The sequence below is a fragment of the Oryctolagus cuniculus genome, chromosome 6, assembly GCF_964237555.1.
Source record: "Oryctolagus cuniculus chromosome 6, mOryCun1.1, whole genome shotgun sequence".
NCBI lineage: Eukaryota > Metazoa > Chordata > Mammalia > Lagomorpha > Leporidae > Oryctolagus > Oryctolagus cuniculus.
Window position 1 is genome coordinate 93,735,576 of NC_091437.1, and position 13,286 is coordinate 93,748,861.

The window sequence follows — 13,286 nt, forward strand, 5'->3', positions numbered from 1 at the left end:
AATGATGACGCTATTTATAAATCACAGTATCTTTTGAAATAAATGAGATGTAATTGCTTATTTTGTAAAACATCTGGTACTTCACATCATTATGAATTATGTACACTACATGTTGAGCAGCATATGTGCACATGTATATATAAAACTGTGAGAGTGTATGTGGATATATAAATACACGTGCATATGAATATAAATAGTCACATATTTCAAATAACTTGTAATTTTAAGTTGGTATGATAAAAATTAGCTAATATATAAACTTCCCAAAGGGACTTGGTGTTGTTATGTGATGTAGCAGTTTAGATGTTGGGTAAGATGCCCATGTCCCACACTAGAGAACCTGAGTTTAATACTAGGCTCTGGCTCCTGACTCCATCTCACTGCTTATTCAGGCTCTGTGGAGTAGCCGGAAGTGGTTCAAATATTTACAACCCTTCCATCCACGTGGGAGACTTCTCCTAGCCTAGGCTATTGTGGGTAAGCATTTGGGGAGTGAACCAGCAGATAAGAGTTCTATCTCTTTGTCTATCTGACTCTCAAATAAAAATTTAAAAAAATGAATATTTTTCTTCCTTTAAGATTATTATATGATACAAAGTGTTCTTCCAAAGTGTTATATTTGCATAGTAATTAACTTGTTATTTGAGGTACGTTTTTGCAGACATTCAGCTAAAGATGTTTGTTTCTCCACATTGAAACAGTGGTCACATGTAACTACAAACCCACTTGTCTGTCTGGTTCTGTGCTTAATTCTGTGACTTTCAAAGGCAGTGTATGCGCAGGCCAGAGTGGTCAGGCATGGCTGCGTGGAAGAGGAGGTACACGTTAATAATGAGCAAGGGAAGAGAGGGGGTGGGTAGCATGGTGAGAAGCTCAACCTGGGGAGTCCATAAGTGTTCACAGTACAACCAGGGAAGCCACATACAAGAAGAGTGATGAGGACACACATTGGAACCATGCGGAAAATGAAACTGGTTGGATAGATCAGGCTCAGTTTATTTTTTTATTTTTTGACAGGCAGAGTGGACAGTGAGAGAGACAGAGAGAAAGGTCTTCCTTTACCATTGGTTCACCCTCCAATGGCCACTGTGGCCGGTGCACCGCGCTGATCCGAAGCCAGGAGCCAGGTGCTTCTTCTGATCTCCCATGCGAGTGCAGGGCCCAAGCACTTGGGCCATCCTCAACTGCCTTCTGGGCCACAGCAGAGAGCTGGCCTGGAAAAGGGGCAACCGGGACAGAATCCGGCACCCCGACCGGGACTAGAACCTGGTGTCCCGGCGCCGCAGGCGGAGGATTAGCCTAGTGAGCCGCGGCACTGGCCTATCAGGCTCAGTTTAAAGAGAATCTCTAAAGCAAGGTCCACATGTTTTGACTGGATTCACTGATGAGACACCAAAGGTTTTTGTCTTAAAGATATGCCCGGATGCAAAAAGAGTGAGCAGGGAGGGAAGAGAGGGCAGTGACCAGACCCAAAGAGTCGAGGAAAGAAGGCCCAGGTTGTAGAAGTGGCTGCCACAGGGCACACACCTGTGCCACATCAGGAGCATTTTCCTGCTACTTTGGCTCATGACCTCATGCCCACCCTGTGCTCTGTGAGAGGAACACATGGTGTTTATTTCAAATTAGTCTAATGTTTATCATTGTAAATGTTGTGTGGTTACTACATGGTCTATTAAACTGCATTGTAAGGATCACTTAGCTCACTGTGGCCTGTGTGAGAAGAGAGAAAGACAACCTGAAGTTTTGGGCTTATTGTGATTCAGGTCTTGTAAGGTGACAGGTTGCAGGGCAGGGGGCTATCTACATATACAATTTAAAATTTTTGATGTTTTTCTACTCACTTATCATAATTACTTGGTTGGTCATTTTTATGGCTTAATAATGAGGACTTATAATGTAATTATGAAGTAATGCTTTTTATTTTCCCGTGAAAGCCCATTAACATATCTGCCATGAATTATGAAGTTCGACTACTTTCACAGAACATGAATATGCATTAAGTACATAAAAGACAGAAGGAAAGTACAAAAATTCCTTTCAGAAATGGTGTGTAAATTCTTTATGGGGGGGGAATCAATCCTCCATCAGTTATTTATTATTCATGGGATTGTGGCACCCATATTAATACAGACTGATGTCTCATATAATTCCATCCTGGCTAGAATATAACCTGGAAGTTTGGAAGGCCCCACAACTATATAGCATCACTTGTTAATGCATTTTTAGATTTTTATTTTTATTTTTTACTCTGACTACAGAAAATACATAGTGAGTTTGGAACTAAAGGAAGAGTATGAGAACCAAATTATGAGAGAATGAGTGCCAAGCACCACTGCTTCTATTCAGAACTTACTAAATATAGATCACTTGAGAGCAACAAAACAAAATAAAACAATGTGCTTTAACGTCATTCCCTAAACCGCCTTTAACTTTTTTGTGGCCACCTCCTGTATGATGGCCATTGCTGCTTAATGAATGTTAAGGAAGTCAAATCAAAAGTGTAACTTTATTTGGGGCAGATGCTGACTCAGGCCTCTGTCATATGTTTTTCCATCTTGGGATCCTTGCTTTGCAGAGACTGTTGTGCAAGTAAAGGCCGCTTGCAAGTCACGCTGCTGTTCTCCCAATCTGCTCTGCAGGCAGGGAGCTGCCCTGGGGGTTTTGCTGTGGACATGTTCAAAGCCAACATGAACCTTTACCCAAAATTATGGTGAGGTATTGACAAAAGACAATTAAATGTCAACACATCCCCAAAGAAAACATTTTGTGAGTGAGTTTCTGTTTGTTTCAACCTTATATTGATAATGGTTTGTCTACAGTTTTAAGTCCATAAGTTCAGTATGTCCATTGATTTGTTCTCATTCTTGTGCAGTTTCGTAAGTAATAGAGAATTTCTCTTTGGGGTCTAGACAGCCTCTGAAACTTAGAATTCTTTTTTTTTTTTTAATATTTATTTATTTATTTGAAAGTCACAGTTACACAGAGAGAGAAGGAGAGGCAGAGAGAGAGAGAGAGAGAGAGAGAGAGAGAGGTCTTCCATCTGCTGATTCACTCCCCAGTTGGCCGCAACAGCCGGAGCTGTGCTGATCCAAAGCCAGGAGCCAGGATCTTCTTCTGGGTCTCCCACACGGGTGCAGGGGCCCGAGGACTTGTGCCATCTTCCATTGCTTTCCCAGGCCATAGCAGAGAGCTGGATCGGAAACAGAGCAGCCAAGACTTGAACTGGCACCCATATGGAATGCCAGCACTGCAGGCGGCGCCTTTACCTGCTGTGCCACAGTGCTGGTCCCTGAAACTTAGAATATTATTCAAAGGAATGATAGACAAAATGAATCTGACTCCTTTGAATGTTTGATTACTGACAAGAAAATCCTTAAATGTTATTCTTTTAATGTCAAAGGAATGTTACCAATATATTTGGACATAGAATAAATGAATGCTAGTTTGCTCTACTGGATTTTTTTCTTAAAGATTTATTTTATTTACTGGAAAGTCAGAGTTACACAGAAAGAGAAGGAGAGGCAGAGAGAGAGAGAGAGAGGTCTTCCATCCACTGATTCACTGCCCAGTTGGCCACAACGGCCGGATCTGTGCCAATCGGAAGCCAGGAGCCAGGAGCTTCTTCTGGGTCTTCCCATGTAGGTGCAGGGTCCCAAGGACTTGGGCCATCTTCTACTGCTTTCCTAGGCCATAGCGGAGAGCTCGATTGGAAGTAGAGCAGCTAGGACTTGAACTGGCACCCATATGGGATGGCAGCTTTACCCACTACGCCACAGCACTGGCCCTGTATTAGATTTTATGTAATATATTAGTGTTATGACTTACAAGTGTTCCATTATTGATCACTGACTACATCCTGTGTATAAATTTCTTTAATTTTTTATTCTTGTGTTTTTCAACATACATGCATTTATTATTTAATAATAATATTTATAAAGCAAAAAGCCATTTAATTCTGCAAAATATCTTTTTTTTGCAAAATATCCTTTTTTCTGCAAAATGCTATTATATATTAAACTGTACAAAAGATTTTACAGACTTAAAATGCTTTAGAAAGTTGTGTATTGAATGAGCACATTAATACAATGTTGTACATTGCTTTGTTTTCTCACCTTCATCTGATAATTTCCAGCTGATTTCCATAGCAGTGGACACATTGTTGTTAATGGGTGGAAGATACATAACACAGCAAAAAATAAATGGTTTGTGTGCATGGCAAAAACACCTGAAGAGAAGCATGAATGGTTTGAAGCTATTTTAAAAGAAAGAGAGCGGCGAAAAGGTGAGTGTGTGCATTGGACACATTTTGTTTTTTAGGCCTCTAACTTAGCATGAGAGCAAAGAATGAGGAAGAGTTATGAGCACGTGGAAATTTTTATGTTGCTGTCTTTGATTTACTGTGTGATGTAATCCTCTTGCTGAAGTATGTTTTGAGTGCCAGTAATATTCTTACTAAAATAAAAGAAAAACATTATATGGTTTGCAAAATAATTATAGTATGGCTGGTGATGTCTTTTAAATAGTTTCACTTGCTTTACAGTGTGTTCAGTTTCCTTTGTACTTTCTTGTTGCCATTTCCAAAGCAGTGTCACAAAGTCTTCCTTTACAAGACAGATGTCATCACAATACTGCCATGTCATTGGGTGCCCAACAGTTGATCTCTATTATTTGACAGTACACTGACAATTCCCAGACCACATGTTAGCTTGCTAATTATAGATTCAGGCACTTTGGATATAAATTAACTTGTTTTCAAAGATTTTATTCATTTGAGAGGCAGTTACAGACAGAGGGAGAGACACAGAGATCTTTCATCTGCTGTTTCGTTCCCCAAATGGCCTTGTAGCCAGGAGCTTTCTCCAGGCCTCTCACCCAGGTGGAGGGGCCCAAGCACTTGGACCATCTTCCACTACTTTTCCCAGGCTATTAGGAGGGGGTTGAATTGGAAGTGGAGCAACCTGGTCAAGAATCATTGCCCATATGGGGTATCTGCATTGCAGGCAGCAGCTTTACCTGCTAGGCCACAGTGCTGACCCAACCTAGTTTGAAACTTTTGCTTTATGCTTTAAGATAGATTTTCAGGGATCCCTGTCACTCCCCCTCTTCACGGAGGAACGACTCTAAACCCTGCGCTGTTCTTTTGTCTGCTCGGCCCTCCCCGGGTTTGCTGCTGGTTCTTCCCGGGTTGGCTACCGACCCTTCCACCTCTGTGGAAGGGCGGTTCCCCCTGCCACTTTCCCCACTTCCGCGGGGGAGCGGCACACCGCCGGCCGGCTCTCTCGGGGGCTGCTCAGATGTTCCTCAGGTGTTCTTGGTGCATGTTGTCTCTCTCCTCCTTTATAGTCCTCTTCCACCAATCCCAACTCTGCTACCCACACGCCGAGTACGCTGCTCTCCTCCAATCAGGAGCGTGATCAGCTCCTGCAGGTTACTGGTTGAACTGGAGGCAGCTGTGTAAAAGTTGTTTTTACTCCTCTCCCAGCGCCATATTGTGGGAGAGCAGATGCATAGAATAAGTCTTAATTCCAGTAACAGTCTAGTCCAAGTTGCTCCCCACAGATCCCACTACTTGCACCATCATCTGCTGCCTTTCCAAGTCTTTATTGGCAGGAAACTAGAATTGGGATCCAGATCAAGGAATTAAACCCAGACACTCTGATAGGGGATGCAGACATCTTAAGCGTTAGGCCAAATACCTACCTCTCACCCACCGCTCCAGCCAAAAATAAATAAATAAATAACAACTAGAGAAAAGAAGCTCAGGGGCTGGCATTATGGTACAGCAGGTTAAGCTCCTACTTGCAACCAGCAACCCATGTGGGTGCTAATTCAAGTCCTGGCTGCTCCACTGACAATCCAGCTCTCTTCTAATATGCCTGGGAAAACAACAGAAAATGGCTAAAGTGGTTGTTCCCTGGCCAACCGCTTGGGAGACCTGGATGGAGTTCTGGCTACCTGGCTTCAGCCTGGTCCAGCCCTGGCCTTTGTGGCTGTTTGGGGAGTGAACCAGCAGATGGAAAATCAATCTCTCTCTCTCTCTCTCTCTCTTTCTATTTCTCTGTGTCTCCCTCTCTATCTGTAACTCTGCCTTTCAACTAAATAAGTAAATTTTTAAAAAGAGAGAGAGAGACAGAGACAGAGACAGAGAGAGACAGAGAGGAGCCAAAGGCCCCTAATAGATAATAAGGAGATGGAAATAGTGATCAGCCTGATTTGATTAGTACATATTGTGTATATGTATTGAAATAGTGCACTCCATAAATATGAATGTTATATGGTAATTAAAAATAAAATTAAAATAACAAAAAAGGAAATATTTGCAAAGATATTTGGTCTGATACTGTTCACTTGTTTGAAGTTATCTACAAGAAGGCATATTTCTGTAATTCAGCTAGGAGATAGGTGTGTTTTCTCTGGTTTGTTTACCAATTGATTTCTTAATTGCTAAGAAGCATTACCATTGTTTATTACTTTTCCTGAGCTTGAGGAATAAAACATTTAATTGGTAAAGAAATTTCAGAACACAGAGAACGCCTTCTTACATCTCCAGATGTTTTCTCTTACAAATATACAAAGTTTCTGCCTTGATTAAAGTATTCAGAGCACACATTTGTATGAAAATTTCCAAAGCATTTTCAAACAGTCCTTTGATTGATCTTGGATGAAAATCCAGATAGAGATTTTAAAAATAAAAGTTATGTATGCATAACTGACTTTTTAAAGATTTGTTGAATCTTGGAATCAATTCATGTAGCCAAGCAAATAACTCAGAAGGGGAATTGAATTTTTCATCAGGCTGAACTTTTTCCCTCAGAATGGCTATCATCCACTCAAGACAAGTATCTGAAAGAACAGAGAATGAAAGAAAAAAAGTACATTCTACAAAACTTTATGATATTTGCCTTTGTCATACTCCATTCTTATGGGATTATTTACCATTATTGACATATGTTACTGACCCCTGCATTGTAAAAAATAAATAAAGCCATAGGAAAATTTGTAGCTTTGGAGAGTGGAAGTAATTCAGATACTTCATTTCTGCAATAGCTCTTCCTCCGTCCCATCCCTTGATTAAGTGTCAGTGATCTCAGGATTGCAGTTTTGGCACTGATTTCTTCTAAGCGGATTCTTTGCATGGGTTATCTGTTTCCACCAGATTGACTTCTACTTCTGCACTTCCAGTTTCTCAATCTTTGGGGCCAGCCTTGTCCTTTTCCTGAGCTTCACATACTTGTGTAATGACTGCTGGATGCCACTCCACATTGCCAGGACTGACTGGACTTGTTGTTCCTTGGACACTTTGCGCAATACGCCTTCCCACCTCCATTCAGTACTCTCACCAAGAGCCTGCCAAGTATCCTGATTCCTCTCTCCTGCACACTTACGATTATTTTTAAATTGTGGTCTTTTTTGTTTGAGAAGCAGATACAGATATGACAGGGTGCTGAGGTGGGGAGAGGAGAGAGAAAGAGTGTGCTGCCATTTTCTGGTTCACCTTCCAAATGTCTGCAATGGCTGAGGCTGAGCAGAGTTACAAAACCGGGAGCTTGCACCTCAACCCCACCCCCTGTGTGGGTGGCAGAAACCCAGTTACTTGAGCCTCCATCACTACTGCGTGCCAGGGTTGTTCAATAGTAGGAAGCAGGAGTCAGGAGGTGTTCAACTCAGGCACTTCAGCGTGGAATGTGGATGTCTTAACTGCTAGGCAGATACCACCCCCCATACCTACAGTGAGCCAGTTGCTGTGTCCTTTCACTAGCACCTCCTGCTTATTTATCTACTTCACCTTTCCCTGTGTGGTCCCTATGGTTGCAGGGACTTGAACTGAAACCCTCTGCTTTTCCCCTCTGGATGATTAAAACATATAACTGTAACCCCAATACCTAAGCGATGAAGTAGGTTAAAACTGTGGGTGAACAAGGATCTTCCGTAACCCATGAGCACCTCTTCTTGTCTTCTCACCTGAAACCCAGTACACACTGCCTCTGTGTTGCTTGACCTTAGTTGCCTCTTGTGAATGCATCTTCTTTCTCTAGAAATACCTATCCATTGTTGTGCGCTCAAGCATAGCCTTTTTGTGAAACCTCTCCTAACAGTTCACAGATGGAAGTGAGAACTGGATATGCCTCCGTTGTATCACAGTCCCCCCACCCCAACCCTTGAGCTGTCTCCAAGGCCACCCTGTCTACTTAGGCTCACCTGTCCACAGCACCAGGGTGCTTAGCTCTGGTGTCCATGGAGGTTGAGATCCAGCTGCTTACACTCCACTGGCTACACCCTATGCCTTTGGGCACAATTCACAGAGGTGCTATATGCCTTAGGGATCTTGCCTTGACTCTCCCTAGGATACCATGAGCTTCTTGATCTACAACCCCCAGCACATTTGTACACATATAATAAATGCTAGTTTATTGAAGGCACAAGTGAATGAATGAAGAGACTTCTTCAGTTACCTGTTTTTTTTCCCCCTCATTTTTGATAGGTTTAAAATTAGGAATGGAACAAGACACCTGGGTAATGATCTCTGAACAGGGTGAGAAACTTTATAAAATGATGTGCAAACAAGGAAACCTCATCAAAGACAGAAAAAGAAAACTGACCACGTTTCCTAAGTGCTTTCTTGGAAGGTAGGTTTGGTTGCCTGCCTGCATGTATTTCTTTCATATTCTCACTATCTCACAGGTTAACTTTCCTTTAATTGTTTTTTCATTTTCTTTAAAAAATACTCCCCTAAACATTTTTGAATATTTCCCCATAATCAACATTTCCTGGGCTATAACAGGATAAGGGAATGGACAGGTTGCCAGGATCATGACCAGACAACCCAAGGCCATCCATGACTTCCATTGTTGCTAATGTACCATGTTCTGAAGGAGAAGCAGGCAAAGAAGGCATGCAAGCCAGTTTGTCTGTAGGGGATAAAATTTCTGGTCTGGGGTGGATGTTTATCCACAACCCAAAAGTCAGAGTTGACAATGATCTAGAAGGCCAGGAAAGACTAGAGAGAAGAGACTCACTAAGCTGCTGACTGGTTCAGACTTAGACAGCTGGAGTCAGCATGGAGGGTGATAGATGAAGGGTAGCTTGTGTGAGGGGTCAGGCTGGGAGCAAGGGGCAGAGAAGACACCCAGGTTCGAGCAAGAGCACACAGGCTACGTTGTTTGGTATCTGCAGAGAGCAGTAAGTGCATTTCCCTGGCTGGCCCAATCTATGCAGGACCTAATGGAGCAGTAGCTGCCTTCAGGTAGTTCTTAGGCTAGACTTTATGCTAGCTTCTTTCTGTGCATTATTTCTGATCCTTGAATACATACTTAGGAGTGAAATAACTTTATTTTTTAAAGATACGTGAACTTTGCATTAGGGGGCTTAAGGAGTTCATACAGTTAGTGATAGCCAATGCCAATTCTATAATGCAGACTGCAGTAGTAACTAGTTTAAAACCCCAAATTGCAACCAGACTGTCCCATTTAGATCCTGCTGCTACCACAGGGTAGCCATGGTACTGGGAAGGTTATGTTTCTGTTTCTTTTTGAACATGGAGATGATTGTAGTGCTTACCTGGAATGTCCACCAGGACATCTTTTTAACTAGCTGTGGGGACACATGACAAAAGCAACCATAGGCACAGTCTCTGTGCCCCACTCAGTACAGCTGTAGATACTCACGGCCTGCACCATGGGCTCCCTTCTTCAGAGTGATCCTCATTGCAGGCCACACAGCTGTGCTTTTGCTGGTAGCCCCTGGGTGATAACTCTTGTGCAAGGAAAACTGCTGATCTGAGTCCATGCTGGCCCTTCTAGCCCTGGGCTGTCAAAGGACTGTGTCTCTTATAGGAACTCCATGGACATAACTTCCAGTGTCCTCATCAGGACATGCCCACTTGCAAGTGAGTCTCTTCCAGCTTCCCACCATGAATGCAATTCAGCCATTGGGGTCATTTTTACTGTAAACAATGCTGCCTAGTGATACAACTGATATGCCACCTCTATCAGGTGTCTGTAGGAATGAGGCTAGAAAGTTAGAACAGAATCAAACTTGGCCTAATTGAAGAAGGCATTTTGCTGTTTACCTGAACTGTCTTCTATGGTTGTAATTGTGGGGAGCAACCGGACTAGACTGAGTTACTGGAATTAAGACTTATTCTATGCATCTGCTCTCCCACAATATGGCGCTGGGAGAGAAGTAAACAGCTTCCGCACAGCTGCCTCCAGTTCAACTAATAAACTGTAGGACTTGCTATTGATTGGAGGAGAGCAGCGTACTCGGCGTGTGGGCAGCTGAGTTAGGATTGGTGGAGGAGGACTATAAAGGAGGAGAGAGACGGCATGCACCAGGAACATCTAAGGGGAACATCTAGCTGAAGGAACACCTGTGCAGCCCCCGAGAAGAGCTGGCCGGCGGTGTGCCGCTCCCCTGCGGAAGTGGGGAATGTGGCCAGGGGGAACTGCCCTTCCACGGAGGTGGAAGGGATAGTAGCCAACCCGGGAAGAACCAGCAGCAAACCCGGGGAGGGCCGAGCAGACGAAAGAACAGCGCAGGGTCCTGTGTCGTTCCTCCACGAAGAGGGGGAGCGACATAATGGTGCCGTGACTCGGATATGAAGCCTAGGCAGGGTCCTGTGTCGTTCCTCCACGAAGAGGGGGAGCGACATAATGGTGCCGTGACTCGGATATGAAGCCTAGGCAGGGTCCTGTGTCGTTCCTCCACGAAGAGGGGGAGCGACATAATGGTGCCGTGACTCAGATAGGAAACTTAGGACGGATAGCAAACTTAGGAGGGAAGAAACGGGAAGAAATGGGAAAATACCGGAGAGAGAGACTAGCAAAGAGCCTAGGTGCCGGAAGAAGCTATTGAAAGCCTAGGCATAGACTCGGATATGGACTGTGGGAAAGAAGTTAGGATTGACAGCGAAAGTGAAAGCTTTCATAGACTCGGATGCGGACTATGGCGGGGAAGCTAGGAGACTGAAAGCGAAAGTGAAACCTGGAGGAGGCTTGGACTCGGATATGGACTGTGGGGAGAAGCCAGGAGAAATGAGAGGAATATTGTTGGAAGAAAACTTAAGGAAACATACCGGGTAGAGAAAAATGTTAGGGAGGATGAAGCCGCGAGTGCAGGCCGAGGTGAAGACTTAAGCCACCTTGGAATTCTTCAAGTCACCCCGGGGAGCAAGAGGCGAAGATCTGGAACCAGAGGCAGAGACGTGGGCCGCCAGGTTGAAATTCGCCAGGTTAGTCCGGGGAACTTGGACTGAATGCCGGTGGTGGCGGAAACATTCGCGGAAGCCGCTGCGTGCAGAGAGAGCACGGGGCGTGAATAGATGGGGAACGCGGGGCTGGCGCGAGGCCGTGGTGCGGGCGTGAAGTGCATGGAGACCGCGGAGCGTGCGCGCAGAGCCGGGAACCCGCCGGCGGGGCGAGGCGCCGGGAAGCCGCGCAGAGCCGTGAAGCTGCCGCAGGGCGAGGTGCCGAGAAGCTGCTGCGGGGCGTGGTGCCGAGAAGCAGCCTCGGGGCGAGCGCCGCCGGGAAGCCGCAGGGATAAGAGAAACAGAAGTTTAGAAGTAAAAGGAGAGAAATAGGAATGCTGGAAGATAGAAGTAAAATGGGAGAAATAGGAATGCCCGGAGATAGAGAAATAGAGAAATAGAGAGGCCTCCCTACAACACTGCAATGTGAGAGCTTGGATTCGGTCTGCCTGATTAGGGAAGTGGTGAGCACCTGCGGGCGGCTAGCAGCTTATGCACTGCAGGTCACCGAAGACAGGCACATTATCAACACCAATAAGTCACCCCACAACATGGCAATGAGAGAGCTTGGATTCGGTCTGCCTGATTAAGGCGGTAAGCACCAGCAAGCAGCTCGACCAGAGTATGAGCTGCAGGTCACCGAAGATAGGCACGAATCAACACCAATAAGCCTCCCCACAATATGGCAATGAGAAGGCTTGGATTCGGTTTGCCTGATAGGGCTTGTAAGCCCCTGCAGGCTCGACCAGAGCATGCGCTGCAGGGCACCGAACACAGGCACGCATCAGCGCCTAAAAACCTCCTCACAACATGGCGAAGAGAGGACCCGGATTCGGTTTGCCTGATTGATAGGACTTGTAAGAGCCTGTGGCAACTCTAGCAAGTAGAGCAGGCTGTGTGCCGCGGGACACCGAAGACAGGTGCGTATCAACGCCAAAAAATAAAAAGAAAGGGGGATCTGTGGGGAGCAACCGGACTAGACTGAGTTACTGGAATTAAGACTTATTCTATGCATCTGCTCTCCCACAATATGGCGCTGGGAGAGAAGTAAACAGCTTCCGCACAGCTGCCTCCAGTTCAACTAATAAACTGTAGGACTTGCTATTGATTGGAGGAGAGCAGCGTACTCGGCGTGTGGGCAGCCGAGTTAGGATTGGCGGAGGAGGACTATAAAGGAGGAGAGAGACGGCATGCACCAGGAACATCTAAGGGGAACATCTAGCTGAAGGAACACCTGTGCAGCCCCCGAGAAGAGCTGGCCGGCGGTGTGCCGCTCCCCTGCGGAAGTGGGGAATGTGGCCAGGGGGAACTGCCCTTCCACGGAGGTGGAAGGGATAGTAGCCAACCCGGGAAGAACCAGCAGCAAACCCGGGGAGGGCCGAGCAGACGAAAGAACAGCGCAGGGTCCTGTGTCGTTCCTCCACGAAGAGGGGGAGCGACATAATGGTGCCGTGACTCGGATATGAAGCCTAGGCAGGGTCCTGTGTCGTTCCTCCACGAAGAGGGGGAGCGACATAATGGTGCCGTGACTCGGATATGAAGCCTAGGCAGGGTCCTGTGTCGTTCCTCCATGAAGAGGGGGAGCGACAGTAATGCTAATGAATTGTGATGATATGTAAAGTGTTTCCCAGAGCACCTGATAATGTAGGGGAGACTCAGTTGTGTCAGCCATATTTATTGTGGCTTTCCCCATAACAATATGACACTTGTGCATCATAAGCCATGTTTGGGTCATTTCTGTGTGGATAATGATCTGTTACTACTAGAGTGTTACTGCAATCTTCCTATTACTTGAGTAGTTGCCATGATAAGCCACAATGCTATCCCTTTACCCTTTTTTGCATATTCCAAATGGTTAACTATTTAAATGGACTTTTCCCTCATTTCAATTAGACATGTTCAGGGACATTTTGACATCAGAATAGGTAATGCTTTAGCCACATATGAACCATCTCGATTCACTTGTCAGCTACGATGTTTTTTAAGAATTCACTGCAAGCCAGTGTAGCTGGTTAAAGCCCTGACCTGCAATGCCACCATC

The 13,286-nt window shown here is 45.1% G+C and overlaps 1 protein-coding gene across 2 annotated transcripts in view; it reads left to right on the plus strand.

Annotated features, from left to right (window-relative positions):
• Window positions 1-13,286, plus strand: part of PREX2 (phosphatidylinositol-3,4,5-trisphosphate dependent Rac exchange factor 2) — a 326,634-nt gene that overhangs the window by 100,524 nt on the left and 212,824 nt on the right. For both annotated transcript variants that reach the window (XM_017341384.3, XM_002710460.5), the window contains exons 9-10: window positions 4,133-4,282; window positions 8,483-8,627. In XM_017341384.3, coding sequence (XP_017196873.2) covers window positions 4,133-4,282; window positions 8,483-8,627 — 295 coding nt within the window. The remainder of the gene's footprint in view (window positions 1-4,132; window positions 4,283-8,482; window positions 8,628-13,286) is intronic.